The sequence below is a fragment of the Passer domesticus genome, chromosome 4 (assembly GCF_036417665.1).
Source record: "Passer domesticus isolate bPasDom1 chromosome 4, bPasDom1.hap1, whole genome shotgun sequence".
In the NCBI taxonomy this organism is placed as follows: Eukaryota; Metazoa; Chordata; class Aves; order Passeriformes; family Passeridae; genus Passer; species Passer domesticus.
In genome coordinates this window covers 34,778,141-34,803,165 of record NC_087477.1, presented here as the reverse complement: position 1 = coordinate 34,803,165, position 25,025 = coordinate 34,778,141, and the positions used below count along the sequence as shown (strand labels likewise).

At 40.3% G+C, this 25,025-nt stretch overlaps 1 protein-coding gene across 3 annotated transcripts; it reads left to right on the top strand.

Moving 5' to 3' along the window:
- Positions 1-545: 545 nt before the first annotated feature.
- Positions 546-25,025, top strand: EIF4E (eukaryotic translation initiation factor 4E). Of its 3 annotated transcripts, XM_064417032.1 has the most exons (8): positions 921-1,183; positions 1,349-1,443; positions 9,583-9,689; positions 11,300-11,395; positions 13,348-13,411; positions 15,291-15,404; positions 17,871-18,010; positions 19,857-25,025. In XM_064417032.1, exons 1-8 carry the CDS (start codon positions 1,042-1,044, stop codon positions 19,969-19,971), a joined length of 873 nt encoding a protein of 290 aa, XP_064273102.1. In that variant the 5' UTR covers positions 921-1,041; the 3' UTR covers positions 19,972-25,025. The 3 variants fall into 3 exon arrangements, with proteins under 3 accessions (XP_064273103.1, XP_064273102.1, XP_064273101.1); XM_064417033.1 differs by lacking the exons at positions 921-1,183; positions 1,349-1,443 and adding an exon at positions 546-682; XM_064417031.1 differs by having other exon boundaries at positions 921-1,443.

Genomic DNA, 25,025 nt, shown 5'->3' with positions numbered 1-25,025 from the left:
GCCGGGTTAACAGTTGGGCTCAGTGTTCTTAAAGCTCTTTTCCAACCTAAATGATTCTCTGATTCTGTTCCGGGGACAGTGGGCCACAGAGCGCAGTGTTCTGGGGACAAGGGACTGCACACCGCTGTGTTCCGGGCACAGGAGCCCTCAGAGCGCAGTGTTCTGGGGACAAGGGACTGCACACCGCTGTGTTCTGGGGACAAGGGACTGCACACCGCTGCGTTCCGGGGACAGGAGCCCTCAGAGCGCTGTGTTCTGGGGACAAGGGACTGCACACCGCTGTGTTCTGGGGACAGGAGCCCTCAGAGCGCAGTGTTCTGGGGACAAGGGACTGCACACCGCTGTGTTCCGGGCACAGGAGCCCTCAGAGCGCAGTGCCCGGCACAGCTCTCCGGAGCCCGGGCCCGCTCAGGGCGGGCGGTGCTGCTGCTTCCGCAGCGGCCGCCAGAGGGCGCTCCCGCCGCCGCCCGCCTCTTCCTGCCCGGGACCCAGTAGGAGGGGTTCCCGGCGGCCCCCGCGCTGGAGACTACATCTCCCGGCGGGCACCGCGCCCCAAACGGCCGCCGGGCGCTCGTGACCACCGGGCGGCCAATCGCGCGCGGCCCGGGGCCTTTACCCGCCCCCGCCCCGCCCCGCGGTGCGTCCGCGATCCGAGCGCTCTAAGATGGCGGCGGTGGAGCCGGTGAGTGCCGCGTTCCCTTCTCCCGCCCGCCGTGCCTTCGCCTTCCTCACACCGCATCCTTAGCCTCTTCCTCCCCGTCGAGGCGCCGCTCCGCCGGCCGCGACGAGCGAGGGCGCGGCGGGGGCCCGGCGCGGCGGGCAGGAGGCGGCTGGCCGGGGAGGGAGGCCGGCCGGGAGCGCACGCTCGCAGGGGCCGGGGCGGGGGAGGGGGCGGCGGGCACCGCGGCTGTGCCGGCCCCGCCGCCCGGCCCCGGCGGCCGCGGCTCCGGCAGGGCCCGGCGGGAGCGGGCCCGCGGTCCGGCGGCGCCCATTGTGTGGCGCCCCGCCCGCGGCCCCGGCGGCCGGCGGCCCGCCCGGCGCATGTGGCGCGGTGGGGGTGGCCATGTTGGTTCCCGCCGCCGCGGCCGGCCGGGCGGCGAGGGGCGGCTCCGCCGGCGGCGGGGAAGGGCCGCGTTCCCGGCACGCCGGGCCCGCAGGCCCGCGGGGAGGGAGCGCGGGGTCGGTAAGGCACGGGTACGCTGCTGGGGCAGCCGCGACAGCAGCCCGGCTGGTGAGACTCGGCAATCGAGTCTTTGCCCGGTTGTGGCATCTTTTATTCGAGAGTTTGGCTTTTTTAATTTTTTCAGACCTTTCATGATAATGCAGTATTTCTTTTTGTTTTTTCCAGGTGATAAGTTATGTTCATGGTTTTATGCTCGGTCTTACAAACGTAGCCCCAGCCTGCACTTCCATAATGAGCTGGAGCAGCTGGAAGTGATCCAAGTACAGTTGTTATTCTAATCCCACATGATTGTGTATCATGAGGAGAGGACAGCAGAAGACTCTGTTAGGGTTACAAGAAAACGCAGTTAAAGAGGGCTGCTGTCTTGCTGCTGTGCATAGCAGCTGTGGCTAAATAACCAGTGTGCTGTTTGGGGAGGCTTTGTAACATTTATACCAAGGAAAAGAGTTTGAAAATCAGTAGCTTTATATAAAGACTAATTTTGCCCTTTTGTGTAAGGGACACTGATTTTTCTCTTAATGGTGTTCTTCTGTGAACCAGACCCCATTTTTTTTTTTACCTACGAGGAAGAGATTGAAGCAGATCAGCATTTATAAATTGCATGGCAGTTCTGTACAGGCAGAGTCAGTTATTAAGAGTGCAAGACAGACCACCAGCAGCACCCTCCCTGTGTTCCTCAGCCATTGCTAAACACTTGTTTTCACATCCGAAAGCTAATCTTTGAGTTGTTGCCCACATATTTGAAGATGAGGGCTTCCTCTCAGTGCCGTGCTTTGTGGTGACTGGAGCTTAGTAGGAATTGCAATAAATAGTTTGTAATACAGACTTCAGAAATTGAAATGACTCTAAAGGCCTGGGCCTTGTGGCTTTCTCTGCTGTGCTGCTGGCACAGAAAACTGCCTTTGCACCCTTTTCTTCATTAACTCCATCTGCTCTTTGAGGTAGATCTGAGCCTAATGTAGCAGAAAGTATACAATTGGTTTTGTCATGCTGTGTCCCAGCAAGATTGATTGCCCAGATCCAGTTCACCATGAGCAGTTGTGCTGAACCCTAAAAGCAGAAGATAGGGAACACTCCCAACAGTTTAAGTAATTAATGCAGTTGTTGAATGTTCTGCCGTAGCTGCAGTGTGTTCACATTCAGGAGTCAGCTATCACCTGTGCTTGCTTATTTTCAAATTGAAGTAAATAACAAAATCTTTGTTGATTGTCCTTGTAGGTGGCTTCCCTCTCCTGCCTCAGCCTAAAGTTGGACGTGTGTAGTGACTGAGGTCAGGGGTGTTGCAGAAATGCTGCGTGCTTTGCAGCTGAACAATTTAATTGCATGTGTGGTTAGGGATTACCTCTTGATCATAGGGAGGCCTTTCTGTTGCTCACCTGCGAAATCTGGACCTGGGTTTGTAGAGATGTCATCTGTAATGCTTTCCTGGTGGGAGCATGTGTCTTGGGAAATGAAAATACAACTGAGTGTGCGTTGGCTTTTGTGTTTATTTAATACGGACTTCTACTAAGATCAGTGATGTTTCTAATACTGTCATGGTTTCAAAAGCAGCATACATTGAAAGTCTTAAGAGGCTTGAAAAATGTTTCAGATTGTTAACAAATACAGAAACTTGAGTTGAGAGTTCTGTAGAGAATCCCATAACAGTTGTCAAAAAAGCAAGATTATTCTATCTAAATACAGAGCAATTGCACAGCGGCTTACTTCTCCATTGTGGGGAGGACATAAACCTTTGCAACACTGACAAGTTAAAATTCTCACTTTTTCTTGTGATGTCTAGCTTTTTCTTTTAAAAATATTCACATTAATTTTTGAGAATATTCAGAAGTGCCACCTGTCAGAATGCTCATACAGCCTTTGAGGATTAGATGTGATCAAGTAAAACCACACATGCAAAAGTCCACACCAAAACCAGTAGTAATGCTTTAGTAAACAGTAAGTTACGAAAGGTGACTTTAAAATGTATCTGCACAAAGCCTATGACTTCTAGGTGCATATGAATCTAGTCCCTCATTGTGCAGTTTGGAAATAGCATCATGATTCTTTTATGTTTTTGCTTAACGACAGTTATTGTCATAAATGCAATTCTTGTCAATTTAACTCAGTTTTTTTTAGCCTACAACAGTGACATTTCAGTTATCTGTAGTTTGAAAAGTGCTTGTTTGAGAAGGTAATAATATATAGGTGGGAATCAAAACTTAGTTTAAGTGAAACTATTATCTCAAGGGGTTAGAAACATACTGGTGTAGGACCTTAAAATTCTGGAAAGTTTATAATAGCTCCTAAAATTCAGTGTAGGCTGAAAGGTATTTATTTTGCATTATTTGCAGACAGGTGGCATGTAAGTTGAATTAAACTTCAGACTTGCTCTTGTTGCTGGGTATTTCTGCTGTAGAAGTCAGTGACCTGCTCTGCTTGAAGTCAGTATAGCATTAAACTGCAGCATTGTGAACACAGTTGCGTGCTCATTGCATTTTGGTGAAATGATACAGGATAGATGTACCTTACATGATGTTTTATAATGCAGAATATTTATCATAAGCTTTTGAACTGTAAATAACATTTGAGTGAGTATGGAACTTCCTCTAAGAGGGGTATGTTGCACATCTTGTAAATTCTTTGAGATAAACACTTTTCTGAAAGCCATTTAAAATAATTGCATTTCACACAGCATATAAAATACCAAACTTATTTCAAAGAAATGCATAAAAATAGCATATGAAATCAAGCTGTGGTTCATTTACTGGTACTACCTGCAGGTGTGGAGGTACATGGGAAACTTTTTGATGGAAAATGTGTCCCTTTTGGCAGCTTTGTAAAGATGAGTTTGAATTTTGAGGAGAGAGAGGGGAGCATTAAATAAGGGATGTTGGTAGAGTCCCTTGTTGTGAAAGAGAAATGCAGACTTTAAATGTGAATTAATGTGACTTTTTCCTCAGATAAGTTATTTTTCAGTTTTGAAATATTCTATAGTCAAGATTAAACTTGAGTTTAGAAACTGTTTATTATCTTGCAGTAGTCCTTGTTTCTTGCAGTTGAAAACCTGTTCCTGTGTAGGACACTGGCGTTAGGAAGGTGTGAGTGTGTGATGTGCAGATGTAAGTGTGCTGTAACACGACTCTTGTTAGTGGCCTTCACGTGCCAACTGTCCCTGAATTCTGTATAGTGGATGTAAGGCAGAAAAGTTTTAGCTGTTTAAGTTTTTTGGGGGCTGTTTTTTTGGGGTTTTTTTGTTTGGTTTTTTTTTTAAATAGAGGTCTGTTTCTCTTGTGCTCTGTGCTGTTCATCAGATAACCTGTATGTATGACATCCTTTGCAATCACTGGGCATACCAGTAGTACATCCAGTAGTTTTTCTTTGAAGACCTCTCTTGACCATTCTTGCATTCTACATTAAATTCCTTTCTGAAGATTGAATGTGTTGTAAATTTTCAGCGGATATAAAATTCTCTGTTGAACCAGAGGCTCAGTATACTTGGGAAGCATGGAGGTCTTTTGTGTAGGAGTGTTTGGGGAAATTAGAGGCTTTTTGTTCTTTGAATCATCTGAACTGTTCTCGCAGCAGTTTTGGTAAGTTTTCTTGTCTGAGTGCCTTAGAACTGCAGAATGTTATATGTGGAAACTCATCCTATGGGTAGATTTTGTGTTCCAGTAGCAAAGGCAGCAGCAGAGTGCAAACTGAGGTGTTAGCACAAGGGGAACTTGCTTAGGCAGCTACAAAGACACTGAGTTAGTTTGATATTCCTTGTAAGCTGTTTGCTAACGCTAGTTTGTGAATTAAATGGTGAAAATCTGATGGGCATTTTCAAGTATATATAACCCATTTTTCAAAAGTCAAAAGGGCTATACATAGTCTTTGTATCTTTTAAATATGAGGTGATGTTTCCTAGAATACCTTTGACCATGGAGGAAGTATGTGACTTTTTTACTTGGTCTTTTGTTCCTGTTCTGCACGTGTGCTGAATTTCTGTTGTGAACTGAGGGGACATCACTTGGTTAAAATCAGGTTTGTGTTCTAATAGCAATTGCCTTTCTAAAAATCTGTGGTGGTCTAAGTAATGATGAATGCAATTAGGATAGTTGTTCTCTGTTATATCTTGCTGTGTCACAAGTAGAAGTCCTTTCTTTGTCCTGGTGTCTGGAAATCTGCTTCACACTTTTAGATTGGCAACAGGTGGCTCTTAGTACGTCTCTTCCAGTTGCTGTTACATGTACTATACATTATTTTTACCTCTCTACATTCATTCCTCAGAGTTGTGTGTTAAATAATCCCTTGGTTTGTTTTCTTACAAGATGTAATAATTGCTTCTGGGTGTGCTTTAAACTTTTTATTTTTGTCCACAATTTTTGAAATAAGTAGCTCTTGAATTTTGTTCCTTGGAAATTATCCTAACTGTAGTGTCATAGCAGTTATCCACAAGACATGTAAGGACCAGCAGATAGTAGAAACTGTTCTTCCCAAGACATCAGGTAACTGGGGCATGCAGTTTCCTTCTTTTGGAAATCCTAAACAAGAAGGTGAAAACTCCAGAATGTAACTTATTTTGATTTAATGTGAGAAGACTTGGAAAGCCTCTTCCACTAATTAATTCTCTTAGCCTTCACCAAGAGCACGTAATAGTGCCAGGTTATGTCCTTTTGGGCAGTAATTCTTGCACTCCAACTGGACTTGCTGAACAAGTTCTGTAGACAACTAATGACATGAATGTGGTCTGGGCAGCATCTGAAAGCCCTTGGTAAAACCTAGTCAAGCTGCTTGTTCTCCTTAATAAACAAACCTGATGAAGCAGTTTTTATTGCAAATGTTTTGTTTCCTGTCCTGGTGACGTGCACACCTTTCTTGGATATGTTGGTCATTATGTGCTGTGGAGAAAGAGTAAATAACACTAATTAAATTTGCAAGTGTCCGAATCCAAGTAATTGCAGATATACAGAGTCATTAAATGCTGAGTAGGCAAATGTTTCATGGACTCTGCAGGCTGATTCCTACATCAAAAACCATGTGGGTGGTGAATAAATGTCACTTAATTATGTGCTGTCTTGTGGATGAGAAGTGGGATTGGCCATGTGAAGCTTTCCAGTTTATCTGGTAATACTACCCTATTTTGTTACTTATATTTTAAAAGCAGCAAAGTCAGTGGTTACTTAGTGTATAGAGTCAATTTTAGGTTAAAGAATACATTAGTTATGAGCAATGGTAAAGTACTATGAAGGATTTTAAATAAAGTAGCCCAGGAACTCCAGGTGGAGTCAGTCTGACTTTGGTTAATAGTGTTGCAATTGCAGGGTTCCAAGCTGTGAGTTGCTAAAATGTGGACATTAATTCATGTGGTATTTATAGAATAGAATTGTGTGCAATTTCTTGTAGAATTTCTTGGACCTCAGGACTTTAAATACCAATTAACAAACTTACAGTTTCTATTTGACTAATAACAGTAAGTGCTTTGGTATACAAACATTTCATTTTGGTACTCAGAGCAATGAGGTAAAGGTAAGATGAAAGGAAAGAGGAGCTGATAGTGATTAACCAGCCAAAAATTAAAATGCTTATTTTTCTGTTTTCCTTGATGGCTGTGGGAAACAGAAGGAAGTGAAAATAAGCTGGTTTAGGCTTCTCTCTGAGGCCAGCCAGAAATAATGTTCTTTAATAGTAAGTTCTGCGTATAGACCTGTAGTTATCCTTGATGGGGCAGCCTGTTGCTGAAAAAAAGTCTCTTCTGGTGGCGTAGTTCTTGAGGGGAGTGGCACAGTCCTGGGTCAAGGTCATAGTTAAGTGGGCCTTGGAGCTGAGCTGTCATTCTCTTGTTTTGGACAGGAGCTTGGGTAATGGTTAGTCTGAGTTTCATGAATGCCGTGTAGCTTTCAGAATATCTAAAGGGACTTGATACTGTGGTAGCTTAGGTAAAATGTATGTACTGAGTCAGGTGTATTCTGTTTGTCCAAAACCAGAATTTCATGTAATTGTGTGAAGGATGATTATCAGTGTACCAGGCAGATGTTGAGGCTCGTTGCATTTTTCTTTTTGTCTGAATGTGCTACCTTAATCCTTTATAATGTAGTCTTTTGTTAGAAGTTATGAAACAGTTTAGCCATGCATGTGCTCAGTGGCTTTGTATTGATTCTTCCATTTTATGTAGTTGTGATAATTCTGGAAGAGTGACCAGGGAGACTTTGGGATTAGCTCTTTGTATGTTGAAAGCTAGTTGCTGAGCAAACATGAGATTCTCAACTGAAATTGTTTTTGGAAGATACTCTGCATCTGCATTCAGCAAGAGGGAGTCTGAAGTTAAAATTCCTAGTGTAATAGCATTTGTAAATCAGTTGTGAATATTAGATGTCACAGCTGCAGAGTATTATGACTGAAAGCAAGCTGTATCACAAAACCTAGTGCTATTCCAGAGTATCAGCAGAATATTTCTTATTATATTTGCACATGTAACTTTTCTGAATTTTCTAGTTAGATGCCCCTGAAGGAACCACACTTAAATTTTAGTTGTCTGGGTGTGTTTCTTTTTAATACAATACAGGTAAAGTGAAGGAGGAACTGTTGAAGTGCTTTCTTGGTGAATTGTACAGCTTCTGTGCACTTTGACTTGTTCAGTGGGATGGTTTTGGGTGAATGAAGATGAATGATACCAAAAATAAGTGGGGGTAACACTAGAAATTCTATTCCAGATAGAATTTGATGGTCTTTTGAAGGTCTGCTTAGCTTTTTATAGTATTACACTGGAGGAGATGTGACAGATTTTTCAACACTGTGCTTCTGTGGGTTTGTTAGTGATGATCCCTTTGGGAGATCCTTAGAAAGCATTTAGTTTTATTTAAAGGAAGGGAATGGTGCTATTGTACTGTGTAAATCAAAGCACTGGCCAAGTGCTCCTGTTAGATCTTGACATGTCAGTCTCTTCACTGTGCCTGTGAGTGTTCTGAAATGTCATGAGGTGTTCTTCTAGGTGGGCTGTTAAACTAAAGCATACTTGATTATTTTCAATCACAAAGGAGTAACTTCTCTAATGTAAAGCGCAATATCATGCTTAGTAAGGAAATAATCATTAAATAATCATCATATCAATAATATATTGACAATGAAAAGAAAATCCCTGTTAAGACAGATCTTCAGGTGTTATCCAGGAGAGTTTGCCAGCTGGGTCAGTGAAGATTGAACAGTGTTATCACTTCATATCCACTTTTCAACAGCTTTGGTGTGATAAATGTATGTGAAAATCTGGAGTTCCATTAATTAAATTGCTTAGCATTACTTAATTCACTCTTATGTTATTTTCTGTTAAAACCACAAAATTTCAATTAATTTTTAAATACTACTCTTATATTGCCACATTTGGAAACGTGTAGAGTCTGAGTCTGCTGTACTTAGCTTTTATTTATATTACTGAAGCGCTTTTTCTTTCATGGGGTCACCTGTATAGGCAATTTGTGTTAGCTCTTGGGAAGGAGCTACAGTCCTCATTCTGTGTTTCTGTAATATTGTAGCATGGATTGCAGGTTGGGGAGGGATGGTGGTAACTGGCGGAGACACTTGGCCTCACAATAAAGTTTTGTATTCCCTGGTTTGAAGGAAAGGCATTAGAATTTCAAATCTGGCACAGTGACTTCTCAAACTGAATGACAAGCCTGAGGGAGTTTGTATGCAAAGAGAATATAATTTACTACTTTATGTTAAAGTATATTTAACATTTCTAGAGCTGTCTCTAGAAAGTTGAAAAATAACTCTTGAAATCAATCTAATAAATACTAAACCAGTAAGTACATTTATTTCAGTTGGAAATTTGAGAACTGATGCGTGTTCCAATTCTGCTGTTTGGTTCATGATGATGTTGCAAATAATGTTGCAAATACAGAGATAACTGTGCACTGGCTTGGCTTCTAGCTGCTTGCAGTAGCTGTTTTTAGCTCTGAGAATTTTAGTTTTATCTTCTATTTGTATTAATAGTTATTTTTTAAATAACAGAGCCTGTACGCTTGTTTCAAATGATGCTGTCAGAAGCTGATAAAAATAATTTTCATTCTGAAGTTACTATTCTCTAAATTTATTTTAGCTGTGCATATTCTAGATAACATAGATTCTGTATTTCTAAAATAGTACTCAAAACTATTTCAAAATTAAATAAGTATGTATAGCAAGCCATTTTGGAAACAAGTTACATAGGAAGCAAATCACTGAACAGCAGAATGCAAATTCCTGCAGTTAGTGTTTATTGTAACACCTGTTTAGATGTTGAAGAATAAAGGGATACAAATTGTGCTTTCATTATGGGATTTGGGCCCACAATCAAGATAAATTATAGGAACTCTTCACTCTTTCTGAAGTAACATTAGAGAACTAAATCACTTCAATAAAAATTGAGAAGGAATGTATTAATAACTCCTTTCTTCAAACAGGAAACCACTCCCAACCCCCAACCTGCAGAAGAGGAGAAAACCGAACCAGCACCTAGTCAGGAGGTTGCCAGCCCTGAACAGTATATTAAACATCCACTACAAAACAGGTAAATGGTACAGAAACTGATTATACTTTTGCCAGGGATAGAAAAATGCCGGTGGCTTTGCAGCTCTTGTTGACCTTATATTCTCTAGCAGTATTTTGAGAATTCTCAGTGGTTTTTTTGAAGATTTTTACAGTGGGGTTGCAGAGTAAGGAGAATCGGCTCCAGATGTTAATATTTAGAGTCTTCAGATAATCCAGTTACAGAAGCTGAAAATCTTTGCAAGTTTTCAAAATGCATCCAGGTACTTTGAAAGAGCATGACTTTGCTTTTAGTTGGAGGCAGACAGAGCTTTTGCTGGTTATTGTCTGGTGTATTTTAAGAGGCTAACACTGAGGTGAAGCTGCTGCCCACTAGAGCTTGCATTCTGCCTTGTACTTGGGTAAATTAAGGTGCTGGTGGTAAAAACTTGTAGTTAAAATTATTTCAAAGTTAGAAAATCAAGCCCTCTTAGAGCTTGAAAAAGACCAGCTTGGAAGTAATTTCCTCCAAGTGAGATGATGAGTTACTGTGGAATGCTCAGTACTTACTGTTGGCAGGTGCCTTTTACCTAGTGATACCTTACTCTTTTTCTAAGTTTTGAGCAAGTGTGGAAAACACTGGTTCCCTGTAGTGATATACTGTGTGTATCCCATTTTCCTTGTTGTCTTTCAGCTTCCATCTTCCTTCTCTTCTAAATACCTTGACTAAATTGATGCTAACAGTTCTTTACAAGTGTTAGTGAGGCTATTACTAGAATGGAGTAAACTTTTAAAACTAGGTTTGAAATGACAGAAAGGGTCTCAAAGCAATAGATTGACACCTAGTGACTTAAAACTCTCTGCTGAGAGAAGATAAATATAGCCTAGTGCTAACCCGAGTTACTTCAACACTACTGAAATTATCAGAGTGGAAAAAAACCCCAACTATTTGATTAAATGCCTCATTAGGTATCCTCTTCCAGCATTTTAAATTGCTGCAATGATGCTTTTTAGATTCAGAAAGAGCATCTCTGTGTGAAAGGTTCAATTCTGTCTTGATATTTGTACTCAGCAGAGATGATTTTTTTCATTCAGTCTTGTCTTTATATATGCTGATTTAAAAACTTGAGACAATCAGTTTGTGGGGATTTGAGGTGGTTGCCATTAGTAAGCTTAATGCAGCTTGCATTTTAAAATTTATACTTTCCTAGTATGTGAGTGCTTGGGAAGCTTTCATGTCATACATAGCTTTGGAGTGATCTAATTTGCTTGTGTAACCTTTACAAGGAAATTACTGGCCAGGGAGCTCAGTTTGAATCATTGGTGTTGTTTTAGACCATCATCAGTTGTTTGTGGTAGGGGATTGCAGTTCAGCAGTGACTGCAAAGAGAAAGATCTGAAGTTTAGAGTCTTAAAAGAATTGCAGAGCTATTGGAAATATTTGCCTAATGTATTGATAAGTCTGCCACTATTCTTGTAATGAAGGCACAAACATTGTTAGTCTGTAAAGAATTGATAATGTAGCTTATTGATGAAAACTGACTTCCATGGTCGTAATATATTAAGGTTTGCAATTAGTTTGAATATAACAATAGAAATAATTACATTTTTAAAATACTTTAATTTCTATGGTTTTATTTTGTTCTCCTTTAGATGGGCACTCTGGTTTTTTAAAAATGACAAGAGCAAAACTTGGCAAGCAAATCTTCGTCTTATCTCAAAGTTCGATACTGTTGAGGATTTTTGGGCGTAAGTAAAGATTTTTCAATCTGCACAATAATTTTGAGATTTGTTGGCAAAGCTTATGTCAAAGTCAAAAAACCCATAAAGTACTCCATTAACTGCAAATTCTTGTGTGTAATCTGAAATATTTGCAAAATTGAAGGTGAAGTCTGTTGGAGAAAATGCAAATGGAGAAGTTATTCATCCTTTAAATGCACAGTTGTCTTGCTGAAACTCTGCAACACAGCTTATATTCATGTGTACATGACAGACATGTAGAACATTTAATTTGTGCAGTAGCTATCTCATAGTAACGTGAACCTGTAAATTCTGGTGGCCAACTAATTGCCACTTCCATGGCCCCACGTTTTCCTTCTTGATTAAATTGACCACTGGCTCATGTTGCATGTTTGAGAGCCTGAATCTGGAGTGTGGAGTTGAGACTCATGCAGATGAATGGCATTGTTGAAAAAAATTTGGTAGCGGTTACAGAAGAAATGACCTTCATTCTAAGTTGAAGGTCTGTGAGAGTGGTTAGGCTCCAACAGCAATAAAAAGCCCCTGAAGGTGGTCCTGTGCTTTCCAAACACTTGCTTCAGTCAAGGTTTTACCTGCCATAATGCCAAAATATGGAGAAAATGCAAGTGCTATGAAATTGAGAGTGAAGAAAAAAAAAAGCATTGTATATTTGATCTTAGTCTTTCATGCTACATTGAGTGGTAAGGTTCTTATTTTGTTGCATACTTTTTTGGTGATCCCTGTGGAAGGAGATGGGGTCTGGGTGTACTAATAGGACCCATCAGTGACCCATTAGCCCAAGGAGGGGAAAATGCTTCTGCCTTTTCAGTAACTTTATTGGTGCAGTCCTGACAGGGAGTGGGATTCTGGGCTTGTACCCTGCATTCCCACTCGTGCTGTGGGGATGACTGCAAACTGTGCTTCACTCAGCTGACAGTGGTGGGGTATGTGGTGGGCAGCTGAGTTGTTTGAAGCTCACTACTAAAGTTGGTTAAGTTTTTGAGCTTCTATGACTGAGATATTCTTGGTAATTAAAAAGTGCAGAAGTCTGCAGTGAAGGTATAAAATCAGCCACCAGCAGTTAAAGTTACACCTCCTTTGTGGCTGGAGTGGGCAATAAGTGTGTTGTTTTGGGGAGAAAATCTCAGTGTCAAGGTAAACTGTTATATTTGTAACTGGTGTTACAAATGCCTGTGCGTGCTTTCTCATTGTTAGAACATCAAAGTAATCAGTTTTCTTTTTGATGCTGAATTATGCCTTGATACTAGTTGTTCTTGGGGTACAGGTTGTTGTAATATGTGCAGGCCTCCTTCTGAAGTCTGACCTGTTAGGGGTGGAAAAAAGGCCTCTATCTCCTTGTTTCAGGACATGACACTATGTACTCCTTTGTTTTTGTGAATTACACGGTTGTAAATTTAATTCTGGATATACATTTTATTGTCTATCGTCTGTTCTTGTCTTTTGAGTCCTTAATTTGAATTATAAGGCCTACAGCATTTGTACCTAGAGTGCTGTATCAAATAGCAAGGTTGAGCATTTCTCCTAAAAAAAATTCTCAGCAGTGTGAGTAGCCCTAGAAATAGAAACAGTTATCCTTATTCCATGAATGCATTGAATACTCATGGCCACAGAACCTGCTGCCCTAAAAGCTCAGTGAGTTATGTTCTAATAACTTTGAACTTCAGGTCTAAACCTTAGAACTAGGTTTAAAAGAAGCATTGGGAATGAGTTTAAAAACAGTTGTGGAGTTCCTATTCCATTCCGCTGCTTTAACCCAAGAACATCTTAATACTGATACTTTTATATTGTTAAAAAATACTTAAGAAATAGGGTTGCTTCTGAAATAACTTTATTGCTCCTTAATTTTTGGGCTTTGTTTGGTCATAGGTCTTAAATTCTTTAAGAATTTTGTACCTTAAAACAATGCTTAGTTTCTAATCCTGCTTTTTTCCCTCCAATAGTTTATACAACCATATCCAGCTCTCTAGTAATTTAATGCCTGGTTGTGACTACTCGCTCTTTAAGGTAGGCTTGCTAACATTTTTTTCTTTAGTTAAGGATGTTGATGGATGATTTCCTGACTAAGCAAGACACTGTCCAGATATTTCACTTAAGACATTTAGGAACATGGTTTGTTATGTCATAAAGGTGTTATTTTTTTTTAAGAAGTCCCAAACATTGTCTGAAAATCAGAGTGTCACTACTTTGAAATTTTAAGTACTTGCTTTAACACATTACAGGCAGTAGATTTTAATCTGTAACTCTTAGTGTTTGTTTTACATTTGAGATGTTTGTGCAAACAATTAAGTGTAAATTTTGCTAATGTGAAAGGTTTTCCAGCTCTGTCACTTGATGTGAAATGAGTTAAAATATCTGTGGGACTCAGCAGTGTTGATCAGTGTTACTTATGGGTGTACTGCTAGCCAGATGCACAGTACTGCTATTAATTTTTATACTAACAGGTAAATGCTGTATTACTTAAGCATGAAATAAAAAAGTGCACCAAACATGGACACTTCCTCAGAATTTTCTTATTGTCCAGACTAGTGAATAGAGAAAGTCTACATGAAACCATATCTCAGCTGGGGTGGAGATCTGAATTGGGGCTCTAAGGTAAATCCTAACCTCTTGGTAGTGCTTCTATCATGCAGCTTCCTTTCTGGATTCCAGCACCCAAATAGTCCCTGAAGTGCCGGTGCCTGATTCCTCTGCTCATAAAATGTAGCTGCAGGCTGGGGCTCCTCAGCAGCCTGTGTGCCCTGTTTGTAGACCCAGCAGCTTCATGTAGTGAAGAGGTGCTGCTGCTTGGGTTTGGAAAGGTAGTGGTGTTCTAGGTGACTGAGAAAGCTTACTAGAATTTTAAGAAGCTGTAGGCCCTTCAGAGATTAGGCTATCTATGAATAATGCTTGTATTTTTTGCATCAATCCTTAATTTGTGTTTCAAGTACGTGTATCTGTTCTGTGTTCGCTTGTCTTCAAGCAGTAATAATTATGTAACTTCGTGGAACAGGTATAGAATTGGCAACTGTTTCAGGTTTCTGAGCAATCTCTTACTGCTGTCCTTCAGTTGTGACCTCTTAAGAGGGTGATGAAGTAGTTTAAGCTCTGCAGCTGCCAGTGAGGGTGTTACATTTAAAGTGAGATGACACCACTCCATCCTGCATGTTGAACACTTAGTTTTCAGCCATAAGTTTTGTCGTGCAATTCTTAGTGGACAGTTCTTAACAGAATTCTTCTGTCCAGACAATGACTTATTTTTAATGACTTTCTGAAGTGCAGCATAGCTGGTTGATACAGGAGCAGTAGCTGGCTGCTTTGCTGTATCAGCACATACAGAATCATTTAAGTCAGTGCAGGCCACTGGCAAAATGTGAATCAGATCTTGCTTTGAAAAGGGGTATCTTTTTTTTTTTTTCCTCTTCCCAACAATGAAAATCCTCCTATTTTCAGCTTGTATATGAAGGTAGTCATTGAGAGAGACTGCCAAAGGTGTCTATTTCAGTGAAATAATCTGTATGCATGAGTGAAGCACTTGGCTGATCTTGCACTGAGTGCAAGACAAAATAAGGACTCCAGATAAAATTAGCTGCTATATTCTGGTTTCATGCAGGGCAAAGCAGGTGGTTATCTTTGCCTGTTGCCTTAGGACTTTTTTTAATGTTATATGTAGCTAAGACTTTTGCCTGGATTGTGATGCTTCTGTAGAACAAAAAATTAACTGGAGCGTGCACTTGTTGTTTTGGAAGTTTGATATTAGTGTGAGACAGTATTTCAGGACATTCTGGTGTGTGTCTTAAACTGTACACTTCTCTCTTAACTAACTGTTCCAGTTACCACTAGCCTATTGGTGGCTCTTCAGGAAAAAGAGATGGAGTCTGACTTAACTTGTGGCCTTTCTTTGCAGGATGGGATTGAGCCCATGTGGGAAGATGAAAAGAACAAGCGAGGAGGCCGATGGCTAATTACACTAAACAAGCAGCAGAGACGAAGTGACCTTGATCGCTTCTGGCTAGAGACAGTAAGCACCAGTGGCAGCTGAGGAGTCTTATGATGTTTGTGTGAAAATACATTTAACTGGTTTGATATTTGTGTGCTGTGCTATTCTCACTTCTTGGCAGCAGAATGTCCTGTAGGGTTTTATTGACAGGCTGTATTTGAAAAATGTTTTTTTCAATAGTGATCTTCATGTGGATGTATTCTGTCTTAATACTTCCTTGTAACAGGCAGCAACAGGGAGACTTCTGTAGGACAGATTAAGCTTTGCCCATGTAATGTACAGAGCATTACTGTTGAACTACTGTGAAAATAATATATTGTTTTGAGTGCAACTTGCTGGTTCCATTGATAAAACAATTTGTTTTACAAATACTTTTTTAAAAAGTGAATAGTTTTTGGCTTTGTTGAACAAGGTACTTTCAGATTTACTTTTTTCTTTGTGTTTGTCTTAATGCTGGGGTAGGCAATAATAGTACATTCATCTTCTATATACACACCATAAAAATACTTATTTTTTCTATTGCTCTTATCTCTTTGGAATAGAATTGAATGGTAAATGTGTTTCTAGTGTGGATTGCAGTAAATGTATCACAGAAAAATGTGTTGTCTAGGAACTGACTCAGAATAGCCTAAGACAGTCTAGTGTGGTCTAGAATTTAGGGGCATGGATTGCAGACAGGACAAATCATAGCAGTCTTGGCAAAACTCTCATCTTTTGTCCTTGTTTTTGTGAGAAGCAAGGAGTATTGCATCCCTTTGAAAGGGAGAAATGGCCTTCAGAATCAAAGCAGAGGTGTCCAAAATATCAGAGCTTTCAGGATCTTTGTAGTCAGTGTAGTTGTGATTTAAAGAGAGCATTACAGTTCTGGGCAGTGTGACTGCACATGAGTAAATTAACATTTTGCTGCAGGTACTTGGCCTAATGCATGTGTGAGTCCTGACTGCTAATAGCCATGACATATGGCTTGGAAACATGCAGATAGACTGTGCAAACTGAAGGCTAGAGGGCTCTGCTTTTTGCTTAGCAGTGAGCAATGGCACAGAGCCTAAATACCCAGGTGACTGTGATATGTGCCCTAAAACAACCCTGTCACTTCTAATTCCTGTAATTATATACAACCAGTATTCTGCAATAGAAGTCAAAGTCTTGCCCCTTTGGAGCAAAGTTTTATTATAATTATCTTAACTGTGAACTAAACTTCATTTGAGAAGATGTTTTTCTCTGTTGTGCAACACTCATGAGAAATGTACCTGAGTAGTGTTTACTGAGTGTGGTAGTCATCTTGGCTTGCATGTGAACTAAGACACTTGATCAATATTTTGCATGTTTGTGTGTGGTTTGATCTCAACCATTTATGGCTTGAATTACTCAGTGAGTGTGTGCAGCCTGCAGTTGGGTGTAACATTTAATGCATGTTTAGTTACACTTGATTTATTCATTAGCACTCTTTGTCCTTTTTGCATTTCCTTGAGTAAGCCAGCCCTTGGGGGTACTGAAAGACCTGCTTTGTTTGAGAAATTGCAAACATGTTGAATTTCCAAATGTTATAAGTGACACCACAAAACTGACATAACCACAGTGTATTTAATGTACGGTGCAGGTGAAGGAAAGGAGTGTCCACTTGCAGATTCAGTGTGCAGAAAGATTTTTTTTTTTAATTCAGCATAGTCTAGGCGAATCTGTCTCAAGCACAAAAAACTTAGTTTTGAATATCAGGATTGCTTGTTTTACAAGTAGCAAGCTGAAGATTTTAAATACCACTTTCACAGTTAGCATGTTGCTGGGGCTGTGACCTGCTCGGTCTGATGCTCCTGGCCAATTCCAGGCTTCACTGCTAGAAACCTGGGAGGAAGAATCTTGTGTTACTTGTGCACCTGCATTGGTGCATTGTATTAAACCCTGTTCAGGATTGTTGATGCCCACTTTAGAGTGTATGGAAATGCTGAAGCTTCCTGTGTTGACAGGCAGTAACATTCCATTGGACAGCACTTACTGTCTGGCTGCAGTCAGATTTACCTCTGAATTGACAGACTTCAGCATGGAAATGAAACCTTACGTACCTGATGTTGCACAAATAGCCCTTAACAGGCTCTTTCTAGGTAATGGATAGAAATGCCTAAAATTTCAGACTGGTCCATCTGTGTTAAGTGTACTGTAGAAAGAAGAATACAGTGCTTTAATTCTTCTCTTGTTTTGGATTGGGAGGATGGGGTGGAAGGCAGCACTGTGGAAATGATCAGCTGTGTCAGAACTTGTGGCAGGTGGCAGAGGAGGAGGAATGGAAAATTCAGACTAGAAGGAAGATACCCTACTAGAGTGTGTTCACTTGTAATATTTGGAACTTGAAGAAGACACTGCAATAAATAGAAAGTGATTGTTGTATGGCAAGTGGCTGTAGGCAGTAAAATGTGTTCCTCAGTCCCTGTGTACACTGAGTGCTTGCCTACAGAACAGGACTCTGACTCTGAACTGCTTTCTCTTTCACAGCTGCTGTGCCTTATTGGGGAGTCATTCGATGACTACAGTGATGATGTGTGTGGTGCTGTTGTTAATGTTAGAACTAAGGGTGATAAAATAGCAATATGGACAACTGAATGTGAAAACAGGGATGCTGTTACGCATATAGGGTAAGTAACGTGGTCGGTGCCTGGGCTGAATGGAGTGTAACCATGCATGTAAAGCCAGTCAGCTTGATAGAGGAGGCCTTTCAGGCAAGTGGAGCCTGAGCAGAGCTGTATCCCAAGCTTAAGTAACTGTGCCAAATTGTGCTCAATTCTTCATTTCTAAACTACAGTGGAAGTAGTGCTGCAGTACAGAGCAGTTAGTAACAGATGCCCATACACAAATCTTGGCAAAAATTCTCATTTCACAATGAGGCATTGTAATTAACGACTGTAGGTAATGTGCAGTCTGTTCCAACCTGCCAGTTTGTAAAGGTGGGTACTCAGTGAGAGTAGAGCATTGATACAGTTTTTTTCCCAGGAAAGTGATGCTTACAAATAAGATATGAAAGGAAAGGTGCTGTGAATCCTAAGCACCGAAGGATGTTCACAAATTTGGGGGGGAAAATGCTGTACAGTGATATGCTGTGAAACTCTACAGGTGTTTCCCTGCGTTTTGGCACTGCTTAAGTACAGATGAAGCAATCCTGTGATTTGTGGATTATTTGACCTGCATGCTGCAGTCTTTAAGTAAAGCAACAGTAGTTATCTCAGATTGAGTCTGTGCTATGGAAAATGCATGTTGTGCTTTAGTGTGTAGCAAGTATTACTAATTACACAGTTACTGTTTACACAATTCTGTAATTACAATTACTAATTACACAAGTATTGGATTCTGTAGTACTGATGCTTCAGAATAACTTGCTGTTAAATTTGTCATTGTAGGCCATTTACCTTATGCAAACCAATGAAAATATTTATCTTCCTGGCTTAGTGCATCTGTCTTAAGCCAAACTTGAACTGTCAGGCCTAGCAGATTACTTTTTTCACTACCTGATGACTCTTTTGACACATGCCTTTTTTGGGGCCTTTAAGAATCTGTGTGCCTTCTACTAACAATTTTGTTATACAGTCATATTTCCAGGCTTCATTGGTAAGTGTTTAATAATAAACAAGCAAAAGTACAGTACTCATCTTCTGCTACCACAGTGTTGCAATAAACCTAGTAGGCGTCAGACAGCATTTTAGAATGGTATTAACCATTAACTAAGGAGTTGACTCCTTTAGAGAACTGTGAAAAAGATTTTTGCAAACTGACACAAGTACCAAGGTAAGTTATGTTGCCTGCTCGCTCCTGTATTACCCTAACCCTAGACAGGAGTGGCTGTTAGTGCCTTGCATCTCACTCTGTGCTAAGGAGCACTCTGTGTGTGTGTTTGTGTCTAAGGCAGGTGCTGCTGCTTCTTTCTCTTAAGACATAAGATCCTAGGTGGTTTTTCTTAAAGCTTCTGTTGGGTAAGGTGCCCATGATGTCTGTGGGAGTCTGCTTTCTATCAGTAGTTAAAGGAAAGACAGCAGTTCTCTGCAGCCATCATGTGTGGGGTGATTAGAACTGACTGTTCCATGGAATTGCTGTTTTCTTCGGTTCAGGTGACTTTGTCATCTCAGTAGTTCTGGAATTGTGAACCATGAGTTGTACATAGCTGTGTTGTTTCTGTATGTGGAAATACAGCTTTGTGGTTGAATGAATGCAGTGTAGGGTCCCTTCATTTTGCATTTATTTAGGTCTGTTAATTGTTTTTTGGAAGAGCATATCCTATTAGATGTGGTAAGTCATTTTACAAAACTTTAGGTGGGTTTTAGATCAATACACTAGAAAAATCATATTTCAAGTCCTTTATCTGAGAAAGTGTTTCTAAATGGGCAACTCTTTTTTTAATGGTGTCCCCAGATCTGAAAAGCAGGTGTCCTGATACTAATTCCTTCCTAAGGACTTGGCTTAAACTGTTGTTTTATTTCTTTTCCTCTCCAGGAGAGTATACAAGGAAAGATTAGGACTTCCTCCAAAGATAGTGATTGGTTATCAGTCCCATGCAGACACAGCTACTAAGAGCGGCTCCACCACTAAAAATAGGTTTGTTGTTTAAGACGACACCTTCTGAGTATTCTTTCATAGGAGACTGCGTCAAGCAATCGAGATTGGGAGCTGAACCAAAGCCTCTTCAAAAGCAGAGTGGACTACATTTAAATTTGATTTCCATCTAAATGTTGCTAAGATTTGTGAGAAGTCTCATTCGCCTTTGTCTTGTACTTCTATGTTCAATTTTTCTATTTTGGCCGAAGTAACCGTTACCAATCAGAATTTTAGTACACTTCACCCCCCAGATCCGTAAGTGTGTTTCTGGCCCACTCTGTAATAGCTTGGTAGAAACATTACTATTGCAAAAAAATAATTTGTTTATCCACAGTATTCAGAAGAGAAGTTGCATTTCTGTACCTGCAGGAAATTACTCTGTTTTACATTTGCATTGTATGCAGTAAGATTTTGCTGGTTTGGAAAAGAGTATGGTGCATACAGTTTTCTAGCAATTTTTTTATACAGCATCATCTTTGCTGTAACCTCTGCTGATGGCTGCTAGATTAATTTATTTGTTTTCCCTATTTGATAACATTAGTGATATTTTGATTTCAGTTGTTTTTGCTCATGTAACATTGGTGAAGAATCTGGGAGTATGACAAAGGTGGAATAAACATAAATTTTGTGCATTCTTTGGTAATTTTTTGGTTTTTTTGTAACATCAGAGCTTTGCTACAGATTTATGCATTTCAGTCAAATCAGTGATCTTTTTGTGTGATTTCCTGAACGTAAATGTGGATTTTTTTTTAATGTAACACCATAATTTACATTCCTTACTAGAAATAGTATGTCTGTTTTTGTATCTTATGCTGTATTTTAACACTTTGTATTACTTAGGTTATTTTGCTTTGGTTAAAATGGCTCAAGTAGAAAAGCGGTCCCATTCATACTAAGACAGTGTACAAAACTGTAAATAAAATGTGTACAGTCAATTGTCTTTTAGACAACTAGATTTGTCCTTTTATTTCTCCAACTATACGGCAAGTATTTGTACCTCTCGTGACAAGGCAGTCTCTACTGTGGCTTCTATTGTAGTGTCTTCCAAGAAAGATAAAGTCTGGAGCTATAGTCTGTTGAAGCTTTTAATAAACCTATTAGATAGCACCCTAAATCAAAGTGGAATTATATCCATGTGGCTGATGTTCTTTCTTAGTGGTTGGTCTAATTGATCATGGTTTGTGTTGTTTCTTTTTTGACTTCTCTTTTATGCCCAACCAAGAATTTTAAGGGTACACAGAAAGCTGTTTAGTTTCAGGTAGGAGCTACAGTAAAAGTGCTTCAGTGAGTGATTCTGCTCTAAGGATATAATGCATCAAGTACAAGTAGAGCATCCCAGAGACATGGCTACAAGTAAAAGTATGAGTATCTAGATAGCTTGCTATTACATGTGTCTGAGTAGTTGAAGCTTTGTTTCATTGTTTGAAAGTTACTCCAGAGAGCTGATAGTTTACTTGGAAGTTCACAGGATGGTGGAGATTTTGAGGGTCGAGTTCACTCATTTTGAGCGTAAGATGAGAGGCTTGTTCTTTCCACCTCTTAGAGCAGAGCATGCAGCAAAATCAGTGCTTTATTGCTGATTTCTTGCTGATTTTTTAAGTGTGTGATATACTTAAAGATCTTGCCAGGGCTGTGGAGCCTTTCTTCAGCAAGTGTCAAGGCAGGTGCTTGTTGGGGCTTTGATCTTTGATAAGTGATTAAAGCGAGTTTAGTCACTGGCAGTGAAGTGTCAGTTGCATCTGTCTGATGAAGGCACTGAAGTGTCTGTGTGCTGAAATAGACTTGAACACTTTTCTTGCACATTTGTTCAGAAATGTGTCATAAGGAGCATATCAGACTATGCCAAAAATGTCTGGATGATTATTACAGTTGTTTAATAGAAACACTTAGAACAGACATCTCTATTTAAAAGATGCTATTCCTTCAGTATTGGTCATCAACCAGGATATCTATGAATGTGGAGAGAGCTGTCTGGGCTGTTTGTGTGCTGGTTTCTGTGAATTCTTGTGTAACTGGTTGCCTGTCCTGATTCAGCAGGTGTGAGGGCAAGTCAGGTTTGTTTAATAGGTCCATTGATAGTAGAATATAGCAGTCCATGCCTGTTTCCCAGCTTGAGCTAATCATCTGTAATGCTTGCATGCATGGGAATGTGAAGATGAATCAGCCTCTCCCGAGTGGTGACTGTGTGTGTGTAATTTGGGAGCGTGGCAGCCAGGCTCCCTCAAAGGAGTGTCACTGGAAATGGTGGTAGTGCTGTCCTTTTGTAAAGAGCATTGAGATTAACCTGAGTGCTGATGTGAGACCTACATAGTACTGGGTTTGTTCATTGCACTACAGGACTGACCAGAGTATTATTTAGGGTAGCAGCATTTTGTTCATCTAGAAAAGCAGTTGATAGGGTTTTTTTGGTATGGCCTCAGGTTTTTGAGCCTGAACCTATTGAAGCAGCCAGCTGCCTTGCACTGTAGTATGAAAACTGCAGGCAGGTTGATTTAAGGCTCTTTGCTGCTCACATAACAATTGCAGTATTTTTAGAAGACTTGAGAGGAAATTAGCTGGCATGGTTGCTTTATCAAACATACAGCCTATGCCCTTAATTCATTTTTAGAGGAAGCCAATGACCACGAAACTTGTTTTCTCCAGCTTGCAAATCACTTTGTGCTGCATACTAATGTTGTTCTGATTATAGTGGTGTAGTTTGTATTTGTGTGCTGAGGGAGAAAGCTGAGAGCTCTCCGTTCTGCATATTACTGTAACAGCCACAGGTTCAGGAAAGGACAAAGTAAATGTAGAAGTATCTTATTGCTGCAGAATATTCAGTGTCGTTGAACTCCCAGCTAAAGGGGAGGCTGTTGGCAATGTGTGGCTTTAGTAAGCCTGGGAAGACTACAGAGTAAATGCATGAAGCATCTTTTCAGAAGTGGGGTTATGTGGTACAAGACCAGAGCAAGGAAAGGCAGCAGAAATTGCTGTGCTAGAAGAGGTAAGAATGTGCCAAAACACAGCCTGTGAAGAGGGGGAACTGATGAGGAATGTGTGTGAATTGTCAGCTTCTGGGTATAACGTTAAAGTCTTGGACTGTGCAATGCTTTTCATTGTCACTTCTGTTTGTCCTGCTGCACTGTCACTGTCTTGTCTATCAAGTTGTCTCTAGCTCAGGAAACTTAACTCCAATGCTACCCAAATTCTGGAAACTTGGAAGTAGTGGCTTTTAGCCAAGCTTGGAGTGAGCTCAAAGCTTCCATCCTACCTAGTGGAATCCTTTCTTACTAAATTGCTTGGAGAAAGTATTCTGGCCTCCATTCTGGGACTTTCACTAAATGCAAAAAAAAAAACCCAAACAAACAAAACTAAAACTTTGCATTTTAGTCTCTGGAAGTGTCATGGATCTTCCCTTTGATATGTGACCTCGCATGTTTCCAACAAGCTTAATTTTTGAGTCGTGGCCTGATGGTTTTAAAACTAGTTTTTAAGAACATGCTCTACTCAAGTACTCTACCAGACAGTTAAGCTTGATAGTTAAAACCATAGAGCTTTCAGGCTGCCTGGTACTTAACTTTTAGATGACTTTGCCCTCTTAAAAACAGTCAGTGGTTTCTGCAAATTTTTTTTGTGTGGAAAAAGAAAGGGTTTTACTTAGGTCTTAAAATAACTTTTTTTAAATGTAGAATTTGTGCCTTTTCCCATTGGGCAAGAAATAGACAAATGGAAATGACATGACCAGGAAGGAGATAGGTATACCTATTTCATTGTGAGGCATTTCATACCTGTCCATCTAATTTCTTTGGAGGGTGGAAGTGCAGAGTGCATTGGCAAGCAGTGTGGAACCAGGCCTGTGGAAGGCACCTGCTGCACCTCTCCATCATCGCTGCTGAGCTCCAGGAGCTGTTCAGTCCCAAAGGCTTGCCATTTTTGATCTTGTGGGACACCCATTCACTGCAGCTGCTTGAACAGATTTTCTGTCTTGTAGGTCTTAAAAAGTTTTGTATTCTGCCAGAATTTGTGTTCAGGTGTCTGGCTCTGGCACTGCAGCAAAGCCTTTAATAAGCACTTAAATTCCTTCCCCTGTGATAAAAAACACAGTCACTCTTCCTCTTGCCTAGTGGCTGTCTGGCACTTTCCCAAAAGACTATGGGATTCCCTCCTAGCCTTTCTGTTCTGAAATAAAGCAGGTTCTGATGTCCAGAGCTAAATGTGAATTATGGCTGTGCACATGATGGTTGTTATGCTTCCCAGCGTTAACTTGTTATTTTGTGTGATGCCTTAAATGTAAAAACATCCTAGCTGAAGTCTGCCTGTTGGTATCAGTTTGCCTGCTAACCAAACAACTCAGATTTTTTTTTTTTATTCCCTGCTAGTACTGAGTGTGTGACAAGCTTAGCTGTGAATTTGTGGGGTTTATGACTGCGTGGGGTTTATGACTGCCTATGCTTTTCTTGTCTCCATTTTTCTAAATCCTGATGCTTTTCAAGCCTTACTAAAACATGTTTAATAAAGGGAAAAATTACACTGAGTCTAGTCACTGCTTTTTTAGTCACTGTGATACCATGGAGAATTCCAGGTGTTGCTAAACCCAGATAAAGACCGTGTGTGACTTTGGCATAATAATCTGCTTATGGGGTTTCATTTTTTTATCTCTAGCCATGTAAGTATGATAATAGTGAAAATGATACTTGAAAGTGTGTGTGAATATATCGTATATAAAGCAAAAATTACTCATCTATTTTTTCAAGGTAGAAAACTGTTTTGTTATTTCTAAAAGGTTTCTTTGACTTTCTGTAATGAATTACTGGATTTTGCTTACAATAGGTAGTTTAGATCAATCTTTTTTCCTATGTTGTGCCTATTATTGTTATCAAAGAGTTGGAGCCAACCTCATAGTTCAGGTTTGGCATTCTTTGAAGTAAAGCTAGTTTTTGAGCCTTATCTTCCTCCACATGTACAGGGTAGTTTATCCTAGTGCATCTCGCCCTGAGCCGTACAGATACGTAGAAAATATAATGGGAAATTGGAAGGTACTACTTTATTTCTGTAGTTTGAATGAAAATAAAGTTTCTGAGGAACTAA

Coding starts and splice junctions, on each gene's coding strand:
- EIF4E (XM_064417031.1), top strand. CDS start 1,042: ATGTGGCGCGGTGGGGGTGGCCATGTTGGTTCCCGCCGCCGCGGCCGG. Junction 9,690..11,299: donor AAACATCCACTACAAAACAG/GTAAATGGTACA, acceptor GTTCTCCTTTAG/ATGGGCACTCTGGTTTTTTA. Junction 18,011..19,856: donor GATGCTGTTACGCATATAGG/GTAAGTAACGTG, acceptor TTTCCTCTCCAG/GAGAGTATACAAGGAAAGAT.